Source organism: Globicephala melas, chromosome 20 (genome assembly GCF_963455315.2).
Source record: "Globicephala melas chromosome 20, mGloMel1.2, whole genome shotgun sequence".
In the NCBI taxonomy this organism is placed as follows: domain Eukaryota; kingdom Metazoa; phylum Chordata; class Mammalia; order Artiodactyla; family Delphinidae; genus Globicephala; species Globicephala melas.
In genome coordinates, this window is record NC_083333.1 from 7,787,364 (window position 1) to 7,803,729 (window position 16,366).

At 56.1% G+C, this 16,366-nt stretch overlaps 2 protein-coding genes across 4 annotated transcripts; both read left to right on the forward strand.

The window, feature by feature from the left end:
- Positions 1-9,896, forward strand: DPH1 (diphthamide biosynthesis 1). Of its 3 annotated transcripts, XM_030861829.3 has the most exons (13): positions 1-96; positions 1,890-2,042; positions 2,163-2,226; positions 3,808-3,929; positions 4,352-4,509; positions 4,639-4,760; positions 6,597-6,665; positions 7,072-7,228; positions 7,361-7,461; positions 8,298-8,376; positions 8,637-8,777; positions 8,948-9,055; positions 9,761-9,896. In XM_030861829.3, exons 1-12 carry the CDS (start codon positions 36-38, stop codon positions 9,035-9,037), a joined length of 1,317 nt encoding a protein of 438 aa, XP_030717689.1. In that variant the 5' UTR covers positions 1-35; the 3' UTR covers positions 9,038-9,055; positions 9,761-9,896. The 3 variants fall into 3 exon arrangements, with proteins under 3 accessions (XP_030717689.1, XP_069900688.1, XP_069900689.1); XM_070044587.1 differs by lacking the exons at positions 8,948-9,055; positions 9,761-9,896 and having other exon boundaries at positions 7,060-7,228; positions 8,298-8,773; XM_070044588.1 differs by lacking the exons at positions 8,298-8,376; positions 8,637-8,777; positions 8,948-9,055; positions 9,761-9,896 and having other exon boundaries at positions 7,060-7,228; positions 7,361-7,874.
- OVCA2 (OVCA2 serine hydrolase domain containing) lies at positions 9,062-10,600 on the forward strand. The gene is made up of 2 exons (XM_030861836.3): positions 9,062-9,410; positions 9,761-10,600. Exons 1-2 carry the CDS (start codon positions 9,101-9,103, stop codon positions 10,258-10,260), a joined length of 810 nt encoding a protein of 269 aa, XP_030717696.2. The 5' UTR covers positions 9,062-9,100; the 3' UTR covers positions 10,261-10,600.
- Positions 10,601-16,366: the final 5,766 nt, after the last annotated feature.

Genomic DNA, 16,366 nt, shown 5'->3' on the forward strand with positions numbered 1-16,366 from the left:
CGCTGTCTTTTTGGTCCCAACGTGGGCAGCTGGTGATGGCGGCGCTGGTTGCGGCCGAGGCCACAGAGTCCGGCAGCCGAAACGGCCCGGGCAGAGGTGGGTGCTGTAAGGCTGCGGCCTCCGGACCTCGCATCTCGGGGTAGGGCCCCCAAGTCAGGGACAGGATCCTTTAATGGCGGAGGCGCGTTTCTCCTCCAGACCCGGAAGGCCTTGCCGTCGCTCGCTCTGGGCGACTGTCGCTGGAGCCCAGGACGACAGGTCTTTCTTTTGCAGCCTTAGGGCACGATCGGGAGCAGCCCCTCCTAGGAGCTTGTAGTCCTCAAGCCGGAAACGCTACCCGCCCTGCCTTGGCGGGCAGACACCTGAAGACTCACGGATAAGACGTACCCGACAGGGAGGGAAGGAGCCAGGCGCGTTGCCCCGGGCATTCCACAAGTGTGCCTTCGGGGAATGCTTCAGGAAAGATGCACAAGGTGTCATTCACCTGGCACTTATTGAGCGTCCGCTCAATGCCAGGCCTGTGCTAGGTGCAGGGACTGGACTGCAGCCCTGCCCTTAGGGATCTCACAGTCTACCGAGGAATGCTGACGTTAGCAGAAGGTTACTGCCAAATGATAAAGGAGGAAGCGCCTACTGGCCCTTGGGACAAATCGAGCTGCTACGACTAGCAGCTCCCACACCCCAACAGCCACAAGGGACTTGGGCCTCTGCCAGAGGAGCTTCTGAGAGGGGCGGGCCCAGAGACGCAGGCTTGTGTTTCATGGCCTTTGAAACATCTGAACAAGTACCATAGCAGTGGTAACATTCAAATCTGGACTTAGGGTCCCAAGCCTGCCATTCTAGTTCTCCACTGCACCATCACCACCACCACCCATGCATCAGCCCCCCCCCCCACACACACACAGAGGCTGAAGGGTCAGGTCTGGCAGGATCCCTGGCAGAAGATAGTACAGGCTCAATAAATATTCGCTGAATAAATTCATTTCTCTCCTTGTCACATTCCCAAACTGTCTGGTGCCTAAAGGGAGACCAGGGTTGGGCTAAACTGAATTGTGGGGAGTAGGATGCAGATGAAGGGCTGCAGCCTTCCTAAAGGGCTACAATGTTTCTTCTCCTTTAATCAGGGGTTTGTACTTATTTGTGTACCTGCATTTGCCGCCACTAGACTACTAGCCCCTAAAGGGCAAGGTCACTTTTCTGTCCTTACCTGTTTGCCCACAGTCCTGACTAGAGTGTATGTATTCTTTCCATCCTTCCTGGGGTGGGAAGTGGGGTAGAATGATGGAACCGGGGAGTTTGTTAAGTCAGTTAAATGTATGGTGTTTATTTCCCTTTTGAATGAGGAGGGGGGAAGAGTGCAGGAATTAACCAGCGTAGACATAGTCAGTGGGACTCAAGTAAGGAAGGCAGTCTTTTAAATGAGTACTTACAACAGTTTGCTTATAGATCTCATATCTAGGATCTCAGAACTTCAAGGTGTTCTCAGGGGCTGGGGGGAGAGGGACATTTTCCCAGACAGGTTGGGCTGGCTGGACTCTTGGCGTTTTCTCAGGATTGTTCTCTATCAAGGAGCGGTTGTGTGGACTTGTTTTTCATTTGCCTCTCAGTTGAGTCCCCTGGTGTCAGCTTACTCTCCTGAGGTAAGAGCTGAGCCACACACTCTAGTCCTTGATTCCCAATAATCTCATAACGTGGAAATTAATTATACAGATTTCCTCCTAGCTTAATGGGTTGTCCTTCCAGGATGAACTCAGTGGGGAAGAAGGCTGGGCCAATCCCCTTGGCATCTAGGATCGGGGCCTTAAACTTGGGTGGTGTTAACAGCTCACTCAGGTCTGGCTGTGGTTTAGGCCAGGCACCAACCAACTCAGGCGTTGCATTCATCCTAGGTCGAGCCCCTCGGGGCCGCTTGGCCAATCAGGTACCTGCTGAGATACTGAACAATCCCCAGCTGCAGGCAGCCATTCAAGTCCTGCCTTCCAACTATAACTTTGAGATTCCCAAGACCATCTGGAGGATCCAACAGGCCCAGGCCAAGAAGGGTGAGCCCGTAAGCTTTGAGCGGGGGTGGGGGAGGAGAGGTTGCCCGGCTGAGCCAGGGGCAGTGTCCCCATCCCAGTCTCTTCCCAGCCCTCTGCTCATGTCTCTGCTCTGTCTTGCAGTGGCCTTACAAATGCCTGAAGGCCTCCTCCTCTTCGCCTGTACCATTGTGGATATCTTGGAAAGGTGAGCCTTGGGCCGCTGACGAAGCGGAACCAAGACCTTCCCCACGTCCATTGCAGCTCTGCCTGTTGGCATCATGTTCTCCTTCTGGACCTCTGCCTTACCGTGTTCCTTCCCACAGCCATACACACACCAAGGGAAAAACCCCAGACTAAACTCCTAGCCTGCTGCAATCCCTGCTTGTCTCTATACATCTCCCCTTCCCTAAAAGAAATTGGGAGGGTGAAATGAGTCAACTCCAGTATCTTCAAAGGTGGGCCCACAGCAGGTGGTGGAGCCTGAGGAAGAAGCTGAGAGTCCTCAGAGTTGACCCTGCAGTGGGCTGGGTGGTCAGCGTGGGGGTCTGGCTTGGGGGAAACTTTTTCTCTGTCACATTGGGAGGAGTGAGGCAAGAGGGGCTTGGCAGAGGGAGAAGCGCATAAGAGATGGTGTTCAGTTCCTCTACCTCCCTCATCTAAGTCTCTTCAATACAGTGAGCCATCCTTGGGAGGGGGGTGAGTGCTCAGCCATCTGCAACCAGCACGGGAACAGGGAGGGCGAAAGAAGAAAGGGGAGGTCACCTCGTGATTGGAACCTCCCACTTCCCTGCTGCCGCCCTACCCCCACCCTGCAGCCACAGACTCACTTCCCTGCTCCCACCCTCTTGCCCCTTGGGGATGCTCTCTGGGGCTCGGGCCAATTTGCATACATTTTAATCTATAAAAAATTAAGTGCTCTGGCTGACTCAGATGCCTGGGCTGCATTCTAAGGAGCTGAATTATCTGCTTCTGTGCACAGCCTGATTTGGGGAGGTGGGGGAGCTGCCTGGCAGCAGCTCAGCTTTTCGCACCACACCCCCAGGAGAGGAATGGGGAGACCCCCTGACACTGAGCCAGACTCCATGCCCCAGGGGTGGGTCTCAGGGAAGAGCTAATCCTCTGGCCCCATTCCTGTGGTGAGTTCAGGGAGAGTGGGGTCTTCCCCAGCCACCCCGTCCCCCAGTGATTCAGGCCTGGCAGCAGATCCCATGGCAGTGTGCTGGCCAGAGCCCACTCTTCCTGACACATGAGGTGTGTGGGTGGCGCCATGTGCTGCGGAGGAGCTGTCCACGGGTCCCCCCATCCCGGGCACAGGGGGCCCTGACTAAAGGTGGGGAGGTAGCAGGGGGTCTGGGCGACGGGGAGGCTGTGTGTATCCACAAACGCGTGCCCACGCACGTCACGGTGCCAGGGTGTGGGGATGGGTGTCTTCGCCCCTGTGTGCATGCTCGTTGTTCTGGGTGGGAGGAGTTGGGGCGGCAGAGGTCTGTGTTTGACCCCCTGTATGCCAGGCTGAGGGTTGGGGGTCCCTCTTGCAGTCTGAGCCTGGGCAGAGGAACAGGGATGCTACAGAGTCCGTCCTCATACAGCTACGGTTCCAGGAGCTGCTGCCAGGCCTGGGGGAGGTAGCAGCTGGGCCCCTCCTACTCTGTTGGCAGAAGTGGCAGCTGCCAACCCAAGGGATTGGGAGAGGTAGGGAGAGTGGAGCTGGGCCCTGAGATACCTCCACAGTTAGGTTCTCTGCTACCTCCTTGTGTCACTGTCCCATTGTTCCCCACCCCGACAGGTTCACGGAGGCCGAAGTGATGGTGATGGGTGATGTGACCTACGGGGCTTGCTGTGTGGATGACTTTACCGCAAGGGCCCTGGGAGCTGACTTCCTGGTGCACTATGGCCACAGCTGCCTGGGTACGGCAGACCAGGACACCCAGACCCCGGCAGGGAGGTGGGACTGCACGCTCATCTCCATCACAGTGCCTTGTCCTGCTTGTATGCACAAGGTCCCTCCCAGTTTCTGGGATGGCCTTGGCCTTCCTGCACTGCAGCTGGATCTTTCCTTTGGATTTGGTTGCCTTGGAAACCATGCTGCTGTCCCAGATGCGGGTGTTTGAAAGGCTGTTGGTGGTACAGCAGGCTGGGCCCCCAGCCGAATGACAGAGATGGAGCTTCTGAAAGACCTGTGACAACACCCTCCCCACCTCCCCCAACCCCTCCCTCTAACCCTCAGGCTAAAGCCACTGGTCCTGGCTACTCAGAAACCTTGGCCTGGGCCAGGCCCTCTGCCTCTCCTGCCTTCCAGAACAGTCTCCTGAACTCTTCCCTCCTCCCAGTTCCCATGGACACCTCGGCCCAAGACTTCCGGGTGCTGTATGTCTTTGTGGACATCCGGATAGACACTACCCACCTACTGGACTCTATCCGCCTCACCTTTCCCCCAGCCAGTGCCCTTGCGCTGGTCAGCACCATTCAGTTTGTGTCAACTTTGCAGGTAAGTGGGCAGACAGTGGCTAGTCTCCAGGCTCTTCCTGGATCCCCACGGCAGGTGCTCCAGGCTGGTCCTGTGGCCCTGCCTCTCCTTCCCCATGCACTTGCTTCCCTTCCCTCATTATCCCTACAGGCAGCTGCCCAAGAGCTGAAAGCTGAGTATCGTGTGAGTGTCCCACAGTGCAAGCCCCTGTCCCCTGGGGAGATCCTGGGCTGCACGTCCCCCCGTCTACCCAAGGAGGTGGAGGCTGTTGTGTAAGTGAAAAATGGGGTGCCAGTCATAGAGACACAAGAAACGTACTGTAGGAGGGAGCTCAGTTTCATCATCCAGGAAAGGAAACTGAGTCTAAAGCTCCTTGGCCGTTCGCTCAAGGTTGCCTTGCAAGGTGGGGACCAAATAGGGTTTCAGGTTTCCTGTCTCCCTCTCCAGCGCTCTGTCCAACCTCCAGAAGGCTGTGCCCAGGGTGGAGCGGGAATCAGGGCCTGATGGGGGATGAGGGTGGGCTAGAAGTGGTGGGAACATAATTGGAGAAGATGGATGGGCACGCCCAGGCTGCAGCCCCATTAATTTAGCATCCGGACAGCCAACAAGCAGGAGCAGCATGTCTCCTGCCGCCTAATTATTTTAGGTAATGGAAATGCTTAATGTTGTGTGAACGCAGCCAGCCCCAGAGCCGACAGCTCCCCCGGCTAAGCCTGGGGAGGAGAGCCCCATTCCCAGCTAATGGCAGGGAAGGAGGGAGGGGCACTCCCCTGACTCAGCCCCACCTGCACCCACACAGGACATCCCTGCCCCTAGCAGGCCCACATCAGGGCCTTCCCCAGCCCAGACCTGGTAGCCCTGCTCCCCGAGGGGCATTCCCCCTGTGCCTGTGCCTGCATAACTCTGAGCTCATAGATGCCTGCCCCCGGGGGCGTCATGGTGTGTGTTGGAAGGAGGGACACTCTGAGTGTTGGCCATTCATCAAAATTTGGTGTGATCTCCAAGACAGAAGGAGCTGCCGTGCAGATTGCCTTCCATGCTCTGGCCTCTCCATGGTCTGGGAAGGTACTGTTAGGGACAGCATCTCCTAGGCATGCTTGGTACAGCCTGATGGGTAAGCCTAGAATCAAGTCCCAGATATACTGCTTAATAGCTGTGTGACTTTGGGCAAGTTTCTTAATATCCCTGAACCTCACTTGTATCTTTTGTGAAATGGGGATACTGTAGGTAGCAGCTTGGAGGATTACCTGATAGGACTGAGTGAAGTCATACATGTCAGGTGTTTAGCCCAGGCCTGGTACACGGAAGGCACAAGCCCAGTAAACAGTGGCTGTTATTACAACTCAGTAACTGGACCCAAGAGCTAGTTTGGGCAGAGAGTAGCCAGTATATACCCTGAAAGCTCATTTATGGCGTAGATGACACCCTGAACACTACTTCCCACATCTGTATTGAGCTAGGTGAGGGAGAATCTGTCCCTCCACCTCCAAGTTAGAATCTAGATCTAGAGCCTTACCATGGTCTTGGCTGTCCCTTTACTGTTCCCCCAGAAGGTCGGGGTGGGGAGAGGTGCAGTTCTTAGATTCTGCACTACATAGCTAGAGGGGCCTTAATGGTCATCCAATTCAAACTTATTTTACATGTGAAAAAACCAGGACGTCTTCCCTGGTGGCGCAGTGGTTAAGAATCTGCCTGCCAATGCAGGGGACACGGGTTCCATCCCTGGTCCAGGAAGATCCCACATGCGGCGGAGCAACTAAGCCCGTGCGCCGCAACTACTGAAGCCCACGTGCCTAGAGCCTGCGAGCCACAACAAGAGAAGCCATCTCAATGAGAAGCCCGTGCACCACAACGAAGAGTAGACCCCGTTCACCGCAACTAGAGAAAGCCGGCACGCAGCAACGAAGACCCAATACAGCCAAAACAAAAACAAAAAACAGGGCGGGTGGGGTAGGGTGAGGGGGGCGGTGTGTGTGAAATGATGCTTTGTCCCAGTTCACATACGCAGTCAGCGGCATAGCCAAGAACTCAGTCCTGTGGACCTCCGAGCCAGTGCCTGCTTCTGGTGCCCCACCCCACACTCACTGTCCCCTTTCTCCCCGCTGCAGATATCTTGGAGATGGCCGCTTCCATCTGGAGTCTGTCATGATTGCCAACCCCAATGTCCCCGCTTACCGGTATGGACTGAGCTGGGCTGACCAGCTGGGAAGGGGGTGGGGTTCCATGCCACTGTAACCCTCAATCAGCCCAAACTTCCTCATCCCTTGGCCACTTAACAGCCCCCGGCCCTGAGGATCTGAGCCACTTGGGTTCTGAGTCTCGGTATCAGGAGAAGGGTTGCTGCTGCACAGCACCTACCCATCCCCTGGAGTCACACCTGGATCCTAGACCCCTCTCCCACTCTTGCCTGCTCGAGTTGTGGAACTGATCTTCCCAACGACAGTCTCTGCTCTTGCCTCTGTTCTTACTTGCCTGCGTGGAGACTGAGGGTTCAGGAGACCAAGGGGCCGAGTCGGGGAGCTGTGTATATAGCACAGATCCTGTAAGTGGCTGTCACTGTGACCATGACAGCTTCTTTTCCAGATACGACCCGTACAGCAAAGTCCTCTCCAGAGAGCAGTATGACTGCCAGCGCATGCAGGCCAACCGCCAAGAAGCCATAGCCGCTGCCCGCTCAGCTAAATCCTGGGGTCTCATCCTGGGCACTTTGGGCCGCCAGGGCAGTCCCAAGATTCTGGAGGTCAGAGGGCTCGGGATGGCCTCTGGAAAAGAGGACGAACTGGGAACCGAGCTGGGAAAATCAGTAGCCTAAGGGGTTTAGCTTTGGCTGCTTGATCATGGGGACCCCAGCTCTGCCTCCCTCTCCCAACAGCACCTGGAATCTCGGCTCCGGGCCTTGGGACTTCCCTTCGTGAGGCTGCTGCTCTCTGAGATCTTCCCCAGCAAGCTTCGCCTTCTTCCTGAGGTGGATGTGTATGTTTGCCCACCTTTCCTGTCTAGCTATGACTGGCTAAAAAAGCTTAGAATCTGGGTCCTGCCCAGCACCTATCGAAGGCTGGAGTCGGTGCTTCCATGATCATGAAATGTCAGCGTTTACAGAGCACTCGTCCAGCCTGGACTGCCTTTGGCTGTGGGTCTTCCCTACTTTGTCTGGCTTGGGGGCTCACAGGCAGCGGCAGCATCACAGTCATTCTGCGTGAGATGAGTTGGAGGGGGGGTTGGCACCTGCACTGTACCAGGCACTAAATTTGATTCTGGAGATACTATTGCAAATGAGCTGCCCAGGCCCTCCCTTCAGAAAGCTCATAGTCAGTGGAGGAAACAGGAGAAAACAAGCAACACCATAGTGTTATTTTTTTTTTTAAATAAATTTATTTATTTTTGGCTGTGTTGGGTCTTCGTTGCTAGGCGTGGGCTTTTTCTAGTCGCGGCGAGCGGGGGCTACTCTTCGTTGCAGTGCGGTGGCTTCTCGTGGAGCACAGGCTCTAGTCACGCAGGCTTCAGTAGTTGTGGCTCGCGGGCGCTAGAGTGCAGGCTTAGTAATTGTGGCGCATAGGCTTAGCTGCTCCGCAGCATGTGGGATCTTCCTGGACCAGGGCTCGAATCCGTGTCCCCTGCATGGGCAGGCGGATTCTTAACCACTGTGCCACCAGGGAAGTCCCCATAGTGTTATTCTAAACAGCAGTAGGTGACAGTCTTTAGAATAGTAAGCATGCATTGTCTGTGTTGGGGACACAGCCATGTTCTTCAGCATGCTGCCCAGGAACAGGGCCCCCCCACCTTGGATCTGACGTGACTTCCCCTCCCAGGTGGGTGCAGGTGGCATGTCCACGCCTCTCCATTGACTGGGGCACAGCCTTCCCCAAGCCGCTGCTCACACCCTATGAGGTAACACCACGTTTTGAAAATCCCTGGGAGAGAGTGGGCTTTGCTCCTAGTTCTGTGGGTGGGTGGGCAGCACTTAGTTACAGCTGAGCCACTTCCTAGCTGTGTGGCCTTGGAAGTCCCTTCGCCTCTCTGAACCTCACATTTCCTCTCTGTGCTATAGGGATATAGTAGGACCTTCGTAGGCCGTCGTGAGGGCAGAATTAAATAATCCTGCGTAGAAAAATGTTGGCAGATGTTACTGTCCGGTGTTTCTCCTCTAGGCGGCAGTGGCCCTGAGAGACATTTCCTGGCAGCAGCCCTACCCTATGGACTTCTACGCTGGCAGCTCCTTGGGGCCGTGGACGGTGAACCACGGGCGGGATCGGCTGCTCCAGCACCCGGGCCGGCCGGCGCTGGCGAAGGTAGGAAGGAACCTCAAGGAGGGCGGAGAGGCTTGGGCGCGGCCAGACATTGGCCGCCTCCTTGGTGACGCGAGCCGAGCCCGCCGCCCTGCGGCCGCTACGGGAAATGCGTGTCAGCGGGGTGGGGAACGTCGCGGAAGCGAGACCGTGACCAAAGTCGGCCACCTCAGGTTCAGGAGAGGCCCGCGCGCCCCTTTCCAGCCGTGGCTTGCGAGGCTTGCAGCTGCAGAGACGAGGAGGTCGCGCCGCTCGCTCCCTGAAACGCTCCTTGGTTCCAGGTATCAGCCCCAGTTCTGGCCGGGCCGCACCCTCTCTCCGTTGTCATGGCAACGTCCACTCTCTCTGAGGCCCGCCTCCAGGGTGGTGCCGGCATTGGGTCACGCCTCCTTATGTTTAACTTCCGCTCGGGGAAAGACCACGTCCGTTCCCTCTGGCGCTTGCCTAGAATTATGGCTGCGTCTCCGCGTCTGCGCGTCTTGTGTTTGGCCGGTTTTCGGCAGAGCGAGCGGGGCTTCCGCGAGAAGACGGGAGCGCTGCGGAAGGCGCTGCGGGGTCGCGCAGAGCTCGTGTGCCTCAGCGGCCCGCACCCGGTCGCGGACGCAGCGGGCCCTGAGGGCGCCGGGCCAGACCCCGGTGAGATGAGCCCTGCCCGGAAATGCGCTCAGAGTCTTCTCTGTCTTGCCTCGTCCCCGTAACGCCTGCCTGCACACAGCCACCCTGTCCCTCCCCTCATTCCTGCCACCCTCCCACCTCATTCTGCCTATGCCCTCCATCCCTCCCACCCCAGCCCCTCGCTCAAATTCCAGCCTGGCCCTCCCAGACTTCCACCTTGTCTCTTCTCCAGGTCAGTCTGTTCCCCGCCTCATTTTCCCCAGACTTTCTTCTCTCCTAAGCCTCCTCTCTTTCCCTCACTCGCTTTCTCATTTCTCTCCCCCTGGATTTCCCCATGTCCTAACTCTGAACTCTCCCCCTCATCGCTGTAGGGCCCTGCCCTCCGGAGGAGCAACCTCGAGGCTGGTGGTTTTCCAAACAGGAGGCAGACGTTTTCTCGGCACTGGAAGAGCCCACGGTGTGCAGAGGTCTGGAGGAAGCCCTGGGAACGGTGGCACAGGCACTGAGCAAGCTTGGGCCTTTCGATGGGATCCTTGGTTTCAGCCAGGGGGCCGCGCTAGCAGCCCTTGTGTGTGCCCTTGGCCAAGCCGGCGATCCCCGCTTCCCATTGCCCCGGTTTATCATCCTGGTATCTGGTTTCTGTCCCCGGGGCCTTGGCCTCAAGGAAGCTGTCCTGCAGGGCCCCTTGTCAGTGCCTTCCCTCCATGTTTTTGGGGACACCGACCGCGTCATCCCCGCTCAGGAGAGTATGCAACTGTGTAGCCGATTCGCTGGAGCCACCGCCCTCACCCACTCTGGTGGCCACTTCATTCCGGCAGCCGCACCCCAGCGCCAGGCCTACTTCCAGTTCTTGGACCAGTTTGCAGAGTGAAAGATCAACGAATGCCTTTGCCTCTGCATTCCCTCTCCACCCCCCACCCCCTAATGGAGACACATGACCTTGATGCAGCCTCTACAATCCCTGTCCTCCCCTTCTTTCCCCTACTGTGATCTCAAGAGACAGATATCAATACTTAAGACTCAGATTATATAAGCCTAGCTCTGCACTCAAGAAAAAGAGGATTAGGCGGCCTAATGGACTTTGACCATGGCATCTGACGTTCAAATATGAAAAAGGTCAGTGGAGCCCGGGATGAGTGGAGGGTAACACAAAAAGCAGAGACTGGCAGCACCGTGACTGCCACACAATAAAGTGGTGATTTGCATTTTCAGCATCTCTTCCCTGGTATACACAGCAAAACCCATTTTATTAAAAAAAAAAAAGTGGATTCCTGGCCATCCATACAGCCTCCAGGGCAGCACCAAGCAGGGAGGTGTTTCCAGTTGTGAACCCCCAGGACAAGCTCATGCATATGTGCACATAGACACTTACACATTACTGGTGGAAGGCCTAAGTCCCAACCTGAAAGAAAGGAGGCCTCCCTGAAGCAGGGAAGAATTTACATCTGAGAAGTTTGGGGAAGAGATCAATTGGCAGGGCTCTGCCTGGGCCATACTGAGTTTTGGCTTCCTCCATCCTGATCCCTAAGAGTTGTGTGTTGGCCTGTCAAAACCTGGCTTCATATGTTCTCTGCTTTCTCCACCATAACAGTCTTACCCCTCCGAACTATGAGCTTGAAGGGTGGGATGGTGCTAGACCTTGATGGAAGCCAAAAACAGCACAGAAGTAACCTTCTTCCAAACTTGACCCTATTTGCAGCATTTGAGATTGATGCTACTCTGTAGAGATTGCAGCCAAGGCCTAAACAGCCCATCTGGTTTGAAAGTGCTGTTTTTCCTAGACACTCTAAAGACTGCTCACTTCAGCCATTTCCCCCTCTTCCAGGGCCTTCATCCCCAGCCTGCCCTGCCTCTGCAGACTCACCAGCTTGTTCCTTTTCTGGAAGATCGCAACAGGCCCTATCTGGCCCTCAAGCATGGCTGCCCCAAGTAGCTTAGTAATTGAGCAGGAATTGAGATTAGGAGATGTAGCACAAATATTCTAGCCCATCCTGAGACAACAAGACAAATAGTCTGAAATCACCGGAAATTCTGAGTTCTTCACAATGGACAGCAGCTGTCCAAGATTTTTTAAAAAGAAAGAAAAAAAAAAAAAAAAAAGCAGGAGTTACCTGCCCAGACAGACCTAGTTTACTGAGTCTGGAACCTTTACAGCAGAAAGTGGGGCTGGGGAGAAAGTTCTCCCTTGCTACAGTCTGCTACTGCCTTGTTCTTGGTGGGGTTTTTTGGTTTTGTTTTTGGTTGTTTTAAAGGGAGATCCCTTCCTTGGCAAAAGGAAGAGACTCTGAAATGGACTGAATTACTCCTATAGACCTGTTGGCTTTGGCCCATAGAATTTTAGAAACAGTTGGGATTATGATACTTAAAAATTTTGGAATTTCACACAAATTCAGATTCCTGGCTTCTCTGGAAATAAGCAGTTCAGAATGGAAAGCAGTGAGTAGATCTGCAACTAAGGGCTCACATGCCTTCGTGGCAGTCACAGCAAGGCCCCAAGCGGTGAAAATGATGCCACCTTGCATACCACGGGTGCTGCTACTTGGGATTATTGGAAGGAGTAAAGGAGAGAGGGAAAGACATTTGGGGAATGAATTTTAAGGCAGGGTTTAAAGTTGGAAGGGTGAAGTTGAAGACCAGAGCCGTGTCCGGTGCAACAGAAATGAGGAGGTAAAAATTCCCCTGAGAATCAAAATGTCTGACCTAAGAGGAAACAGTTCATGCGGTCCACTGGTTCCCAACAAGTGAGATATGTCCTCTCCCATCATGCCCTCCAGGAACAATGGGGAATCTTAAGGGGTTATTCCTCCCACCCTCCACACAGATTCCATGGACCATTTGCATCAGGATCATGGTAAACCTTGGGTTCCTGGGGCCAACTCCAGAGCTACTGGGACCCAGGAATCTGCATTTTGACAAACCATCCTGGTCATTCTCATGCAATGAAATAGTTGAAAGCCACTGCCTTAGAGAGTAGAGAGTAAGTCTCTGGTAAATATGTGTAATTTTAAAAAGCCCCCCATGTGACTCTCATGCACTCCACTAGGGAGAGGGAAGAAGCTCTCCTGTTAAGAATCATTGATCTAACATTTTCAACTGAGGAAAATGAGGTCTAGAGGATAGGAAGAGGAATATAATTTATTGAGTGCTAACTATGCCAGACATTGTGCTAAGCAGAAGCTTTAGTTAGCTAGTTTAATCTCACAACTTCATAAGGTAGATACTGTTATTAACCTAATTTTACAACTGAGGAAAGAGGCACAGAGAGGCTAAGTAACTTACCCAAAGTTGGATTCAGATCCAAGAACTCCCATTCTTGACCTTTACTAGTCATTGTTTTCTCTGCTGCTTCACAGAAGATGAGCAGAGAGGCCACCACTCACTACTCTTGGACAGTATGTCCTGCGTGGGCCTCACCTTCCTAATCCATAAAATAGGTTGGCGGTGTGGTGCCCTAAGTGATTTTCAAGATACTAAAACACTCTAACATTGTACAGTCAGTCCTTTGGTTTTTTTCCCCTCCCTGTCCACCTTCAGATGGGTTCAGACTGCAAAAGACTTTGTCTCTTCTTTTCAAAACATCCCTACCATTTCTCTTTTCTACCTCTCACTCCACCTTAGTTCCTAAAGCTCTTGGGAGAGAGAGTCCCTAAGCAAAGAACCCTCAACAGCCCCAGTCCTAGAGCTTCTGCTCAGAGAAGTGTTTCCCCCTCCCCTGTTCATTCTAAGTGCCCAGAGCTGGGGTCTCCCACCACCACCACCCCCTTACAAGGACACAGTAGCCTAAGAGAATACTTAAGATCGAAATAGCTTTCTGCCGTTTGCAAAGATTTTTACTTACATGATCTTATTTGGTCCTCACAACAGGCCTGCCAGAAAGGAGGGATTATTATCTCATTTTACGGAAGGCTCAGAAAAAACATGGCCCCTTAACAACCAGTTGATGGTGATGCCAGGTTCGACCGCCTGCTTCCCAGTGCACTACTCCCATGTGCACACACTACAGTCTGCCCACAGATGTCCACCGGATGCCAGAATCAGGTGCATTTTAATCCAAGACCTCAGTGTCCTTGGGTGGGAAGAAGACAATGTGTGGGTGTTGATTAACTGTGAAACCAGCACCAGCTGCCTTAGAAGTAGTTTAGAAAAGGAGGGGATATGGAGAGGTAGAGAAAAATTGGATTAATGGGTGGCAGGGCTGCGTTGCATTAACCATTCCCAACACTGTCCCTTGGGAGGTCCTGAACCCAATATCCAACAGTCAGCCCGTGGGTGATGATGGTGGTGGCAGGTGACATGCAGAATGTTTTTGAAGAGGTCATTGCTTACACTTCACTGGCCCAAGAGGACTTCAGCTCCTCTGATATTTACTCCCCCTCTTTTGGGTTAATTTGAGACATTGTCTAAAACTGGAATACAGCATCTAGAGATAGACTGAGGTGAGGATGCTGGTATGTTCAGACAACGGTTTAAGGACTGGTTAACTTTACAAGTTTTATGGCTTCCTGAGGGTTGGGGAACCCTTCTTATCCTTCAAGACCCAGAGGGAAAAAGAGAGGGAAGAGGAGTGAGGGAAGGCTGTGACTCCATCAGGACATGGGTTCAAGGTTTACCCTTTGCCCTCTGCCTACTCAGCTAGGGGTTCCTGGAAGAATGAGGTCGTGGCGCATTCAGGAAAACTTTCCTCCGTCTACCCACTTCGGTACCCAGGATGCAAACATTTTTCCAGGTCCTAGCAGCCTCCCTCCCACCAAGGAGTTAAAAAGAACACAAATCCCAGAACTACCCCTTCTCTCACAATCCCCTGGGTGCAGTACCTCGGCTAGGAGGACAGGACGGTCACTGAGGGGGACGGTCAGGCATTCTCCGCAGACCGCGCTTCTTTCTCTTTCTCTGCCTGGGTGGATGCCCGGCTCCGGAGTAGCCCGCCTCCCTGCGCCTCACCTCCCGCCACCCCCGCAGACACATGGGCTCTCGACTCGCCGCCTCCGCTTCCTCCTGCTCGGAGCCTCCCCCATCCCGGCCCCGGCTGTGCGCTGCGCGGCGCGGCGCGTGGGCGTGCTGCGGGGCGACCATGGCTGTAGACTGTTACCTCCGGTTCCCACAGTAACAATCGAAAGCCACGGTTGCCCTGGAGACGCGGGGGCGGGGCGCGCGCTGCTGACGGCACCACGGCAGCTCCAGTTTGGCTGACGTCAGGACCGCGGAGTGGGGGGACGGCGGCGGCGCGGGCGGGGGACGGCGCTCGCGGCAGGGGCCGGGCGCTGGACTCCTGGGGCTATGAGATGTGCGTGTAGGCCGGCAGCCCCTCAGTAGCCCTTGGGGACCGGGGACGGGACGGCTCGATGGTGGTGCCCGCGCCGGATCAGCACCGCGGACAGCGGCGGCGCGGGCAGCGAGCTCGGGGCTGAGGGACCCTCGGGGACAGAGGGGCCGGGGGCGCGGCAGGTGGCCGAGTCCGCGGTCCTGGGGCGGGGCCAGGCGTCGGTGGCCGTGACTGGAGACTGTTACTGAGGGCGGCCCGGGCAGTAAGCAGTCTAGAGCCAAGGTGCCGGCGCGCTGCCCGGGCAGGGTGGCTCCGTCGCCCGCAGCTGGGGGCGCTGCTGCTCTTCCTCCCCCGCGTCTCCAGGCCTTCTCTGACCCAGCGCTTGCGGACAGGCACGTGGCCCTTGACGTCAAAACCCTGTGACGTCAAAGATGTCCCTGCAGAGAGGCACTTCCGGCTGCGGGGAGGGGGAGGGCAATGGGGGCGGGGCAGTCCGGCTGAGGCCCCGCCCCCGCCTGGTCCTGAGAGGACAGCTCCTCCTGCAGAGGCGGGAAGTTGGGGGCGCTGAGGGACCAGCTCGACGGGACAGGGAGGGGGCGCCCCCGGCTGAATGAAGGGAGGGGTCCCGAGAAAGCCGCGGCCAGGGCGGCGGGTAGGTGGGCGTCTGTCTCTCGCCGGCGCCCCAGCTCAGCCGACCGGGGGTTAGCGAGGCTGAGTCACCGCTCTGCGGGGAGGAGAGGAGGGGGCGCATCTCCTGGGGCGCCGGCACCTTCGTCCCACTTTCTTGGGAGGATGGCGCAGGAGCTCCAGGAAGAGCCGCAGGGACTCTGAGGTCCGTCCTCTGATCGACGCTCCTCCTAAGTGGCTGCGTCTCCATCCGGGCGCAGGCAGGTGCTGCACAGGGTTCTGCGTACGCCTCCGGCTCCAGCAGTTGCGAGTGGACCCTCGTCCCCTCCACCCTGTCCCCAACCCCACCCCTTAGGGGCCCCTCTAACCTGCAGCCTGTCGGTCTCCTCCTTGCCCTCCAGTCCGTGTCCGTGCATCGGTCCATCTGTCGCCCGTTGGTCGGTCAGTCCCGCTTACCTGTCGGCTGTATTGCGTCCGCGCCCGCTCGCCTCCCGCAGCCGGGCTGGCGCGGCGGCTTTTATAGGCGCGCATAGTACTCGTGCGGCGGCTCATTCATGCGGCCGCGGCTCCTACACACTGACGCGCTGCCGACGTCAGCAGGGAATTTAGGAAACGGGAAGAGGGGCTATTTATAGTGGCGAGGCGGGGGGTGGGGTGGGGGGGTGGGGACCGAGGCGACGGGGAGCTGGGAGGGGGAGGAGGGCGCACGGAAGCAGGAACGGGGAGGGGGAGCCCGAGCCCCTGTACCGGTCTACAAGGGGTTAACTTTCCGGAACTGCGGGCTGGGGGCCCGCGAGAGGACAGTGCGGGGAGGGGGGAACGGGTCCATTACAGATTTATTCACTCTGGGACACCTGGGGGCGCAACCCCACCATCGCCCGGCCTTCCAAGGCCCTCACTCAGTAGCCCCCACTCCCACTCCTCAGTTCCTGCACCCGACGGCTCTGTGACGTCACAAGATGCCCCGCGGCGGCGTTATAACCAACAAGGCCACTGCGGTGTCGTCACCCATGGCGGGTAGGGGGCAGGAGAGGAAGCTGGACCCTCAGAGGGGCCTCTGGCAGCATCTAGAGCTGTGGTGTCAGGG

Excerpts from the sequence above, each read along its gene's own strand:
- DPH1 (XM_030861829.3), top strand. The coding sequence starts at position 36 with ATGGCGGCGCTGGTTGCGGCCGAGGCCACAGAGTCCGGCAGCCGAAAC. Across the intron at positions 2,227-3,807 it reads ATTGTGGATATCTTGGAAAG|GTTCACGGAGGCCGAAGTGA; the intron begins GTGAGCCTTGGG and ends CCACCCCGACAG. Across the intron at positions 8,778-8,947 it reads GCCGGCCGGCGCTGGCGAAG|GTTCAGGAGAGGCCCGCGCG; the intron begins GTAGGAAGGAAC and ends CGGCCACCTCAG.
- OVCA2 (XM_030861836.3), top strand. The coding sequence starts at position 9,101 with ATGGCAACGTCCACTCTCTCTGAGGCCCGCCTCCAGGGTGGTGCCGGC. Across the intron at positions 9,411-9,760 it reads GGGCGCCGGGCCAGACCCCG|GGCCCTGCCCTCCGGAGGAG; the intron begins GTGAGATGAGCC and ends TCATCGCTGTAG.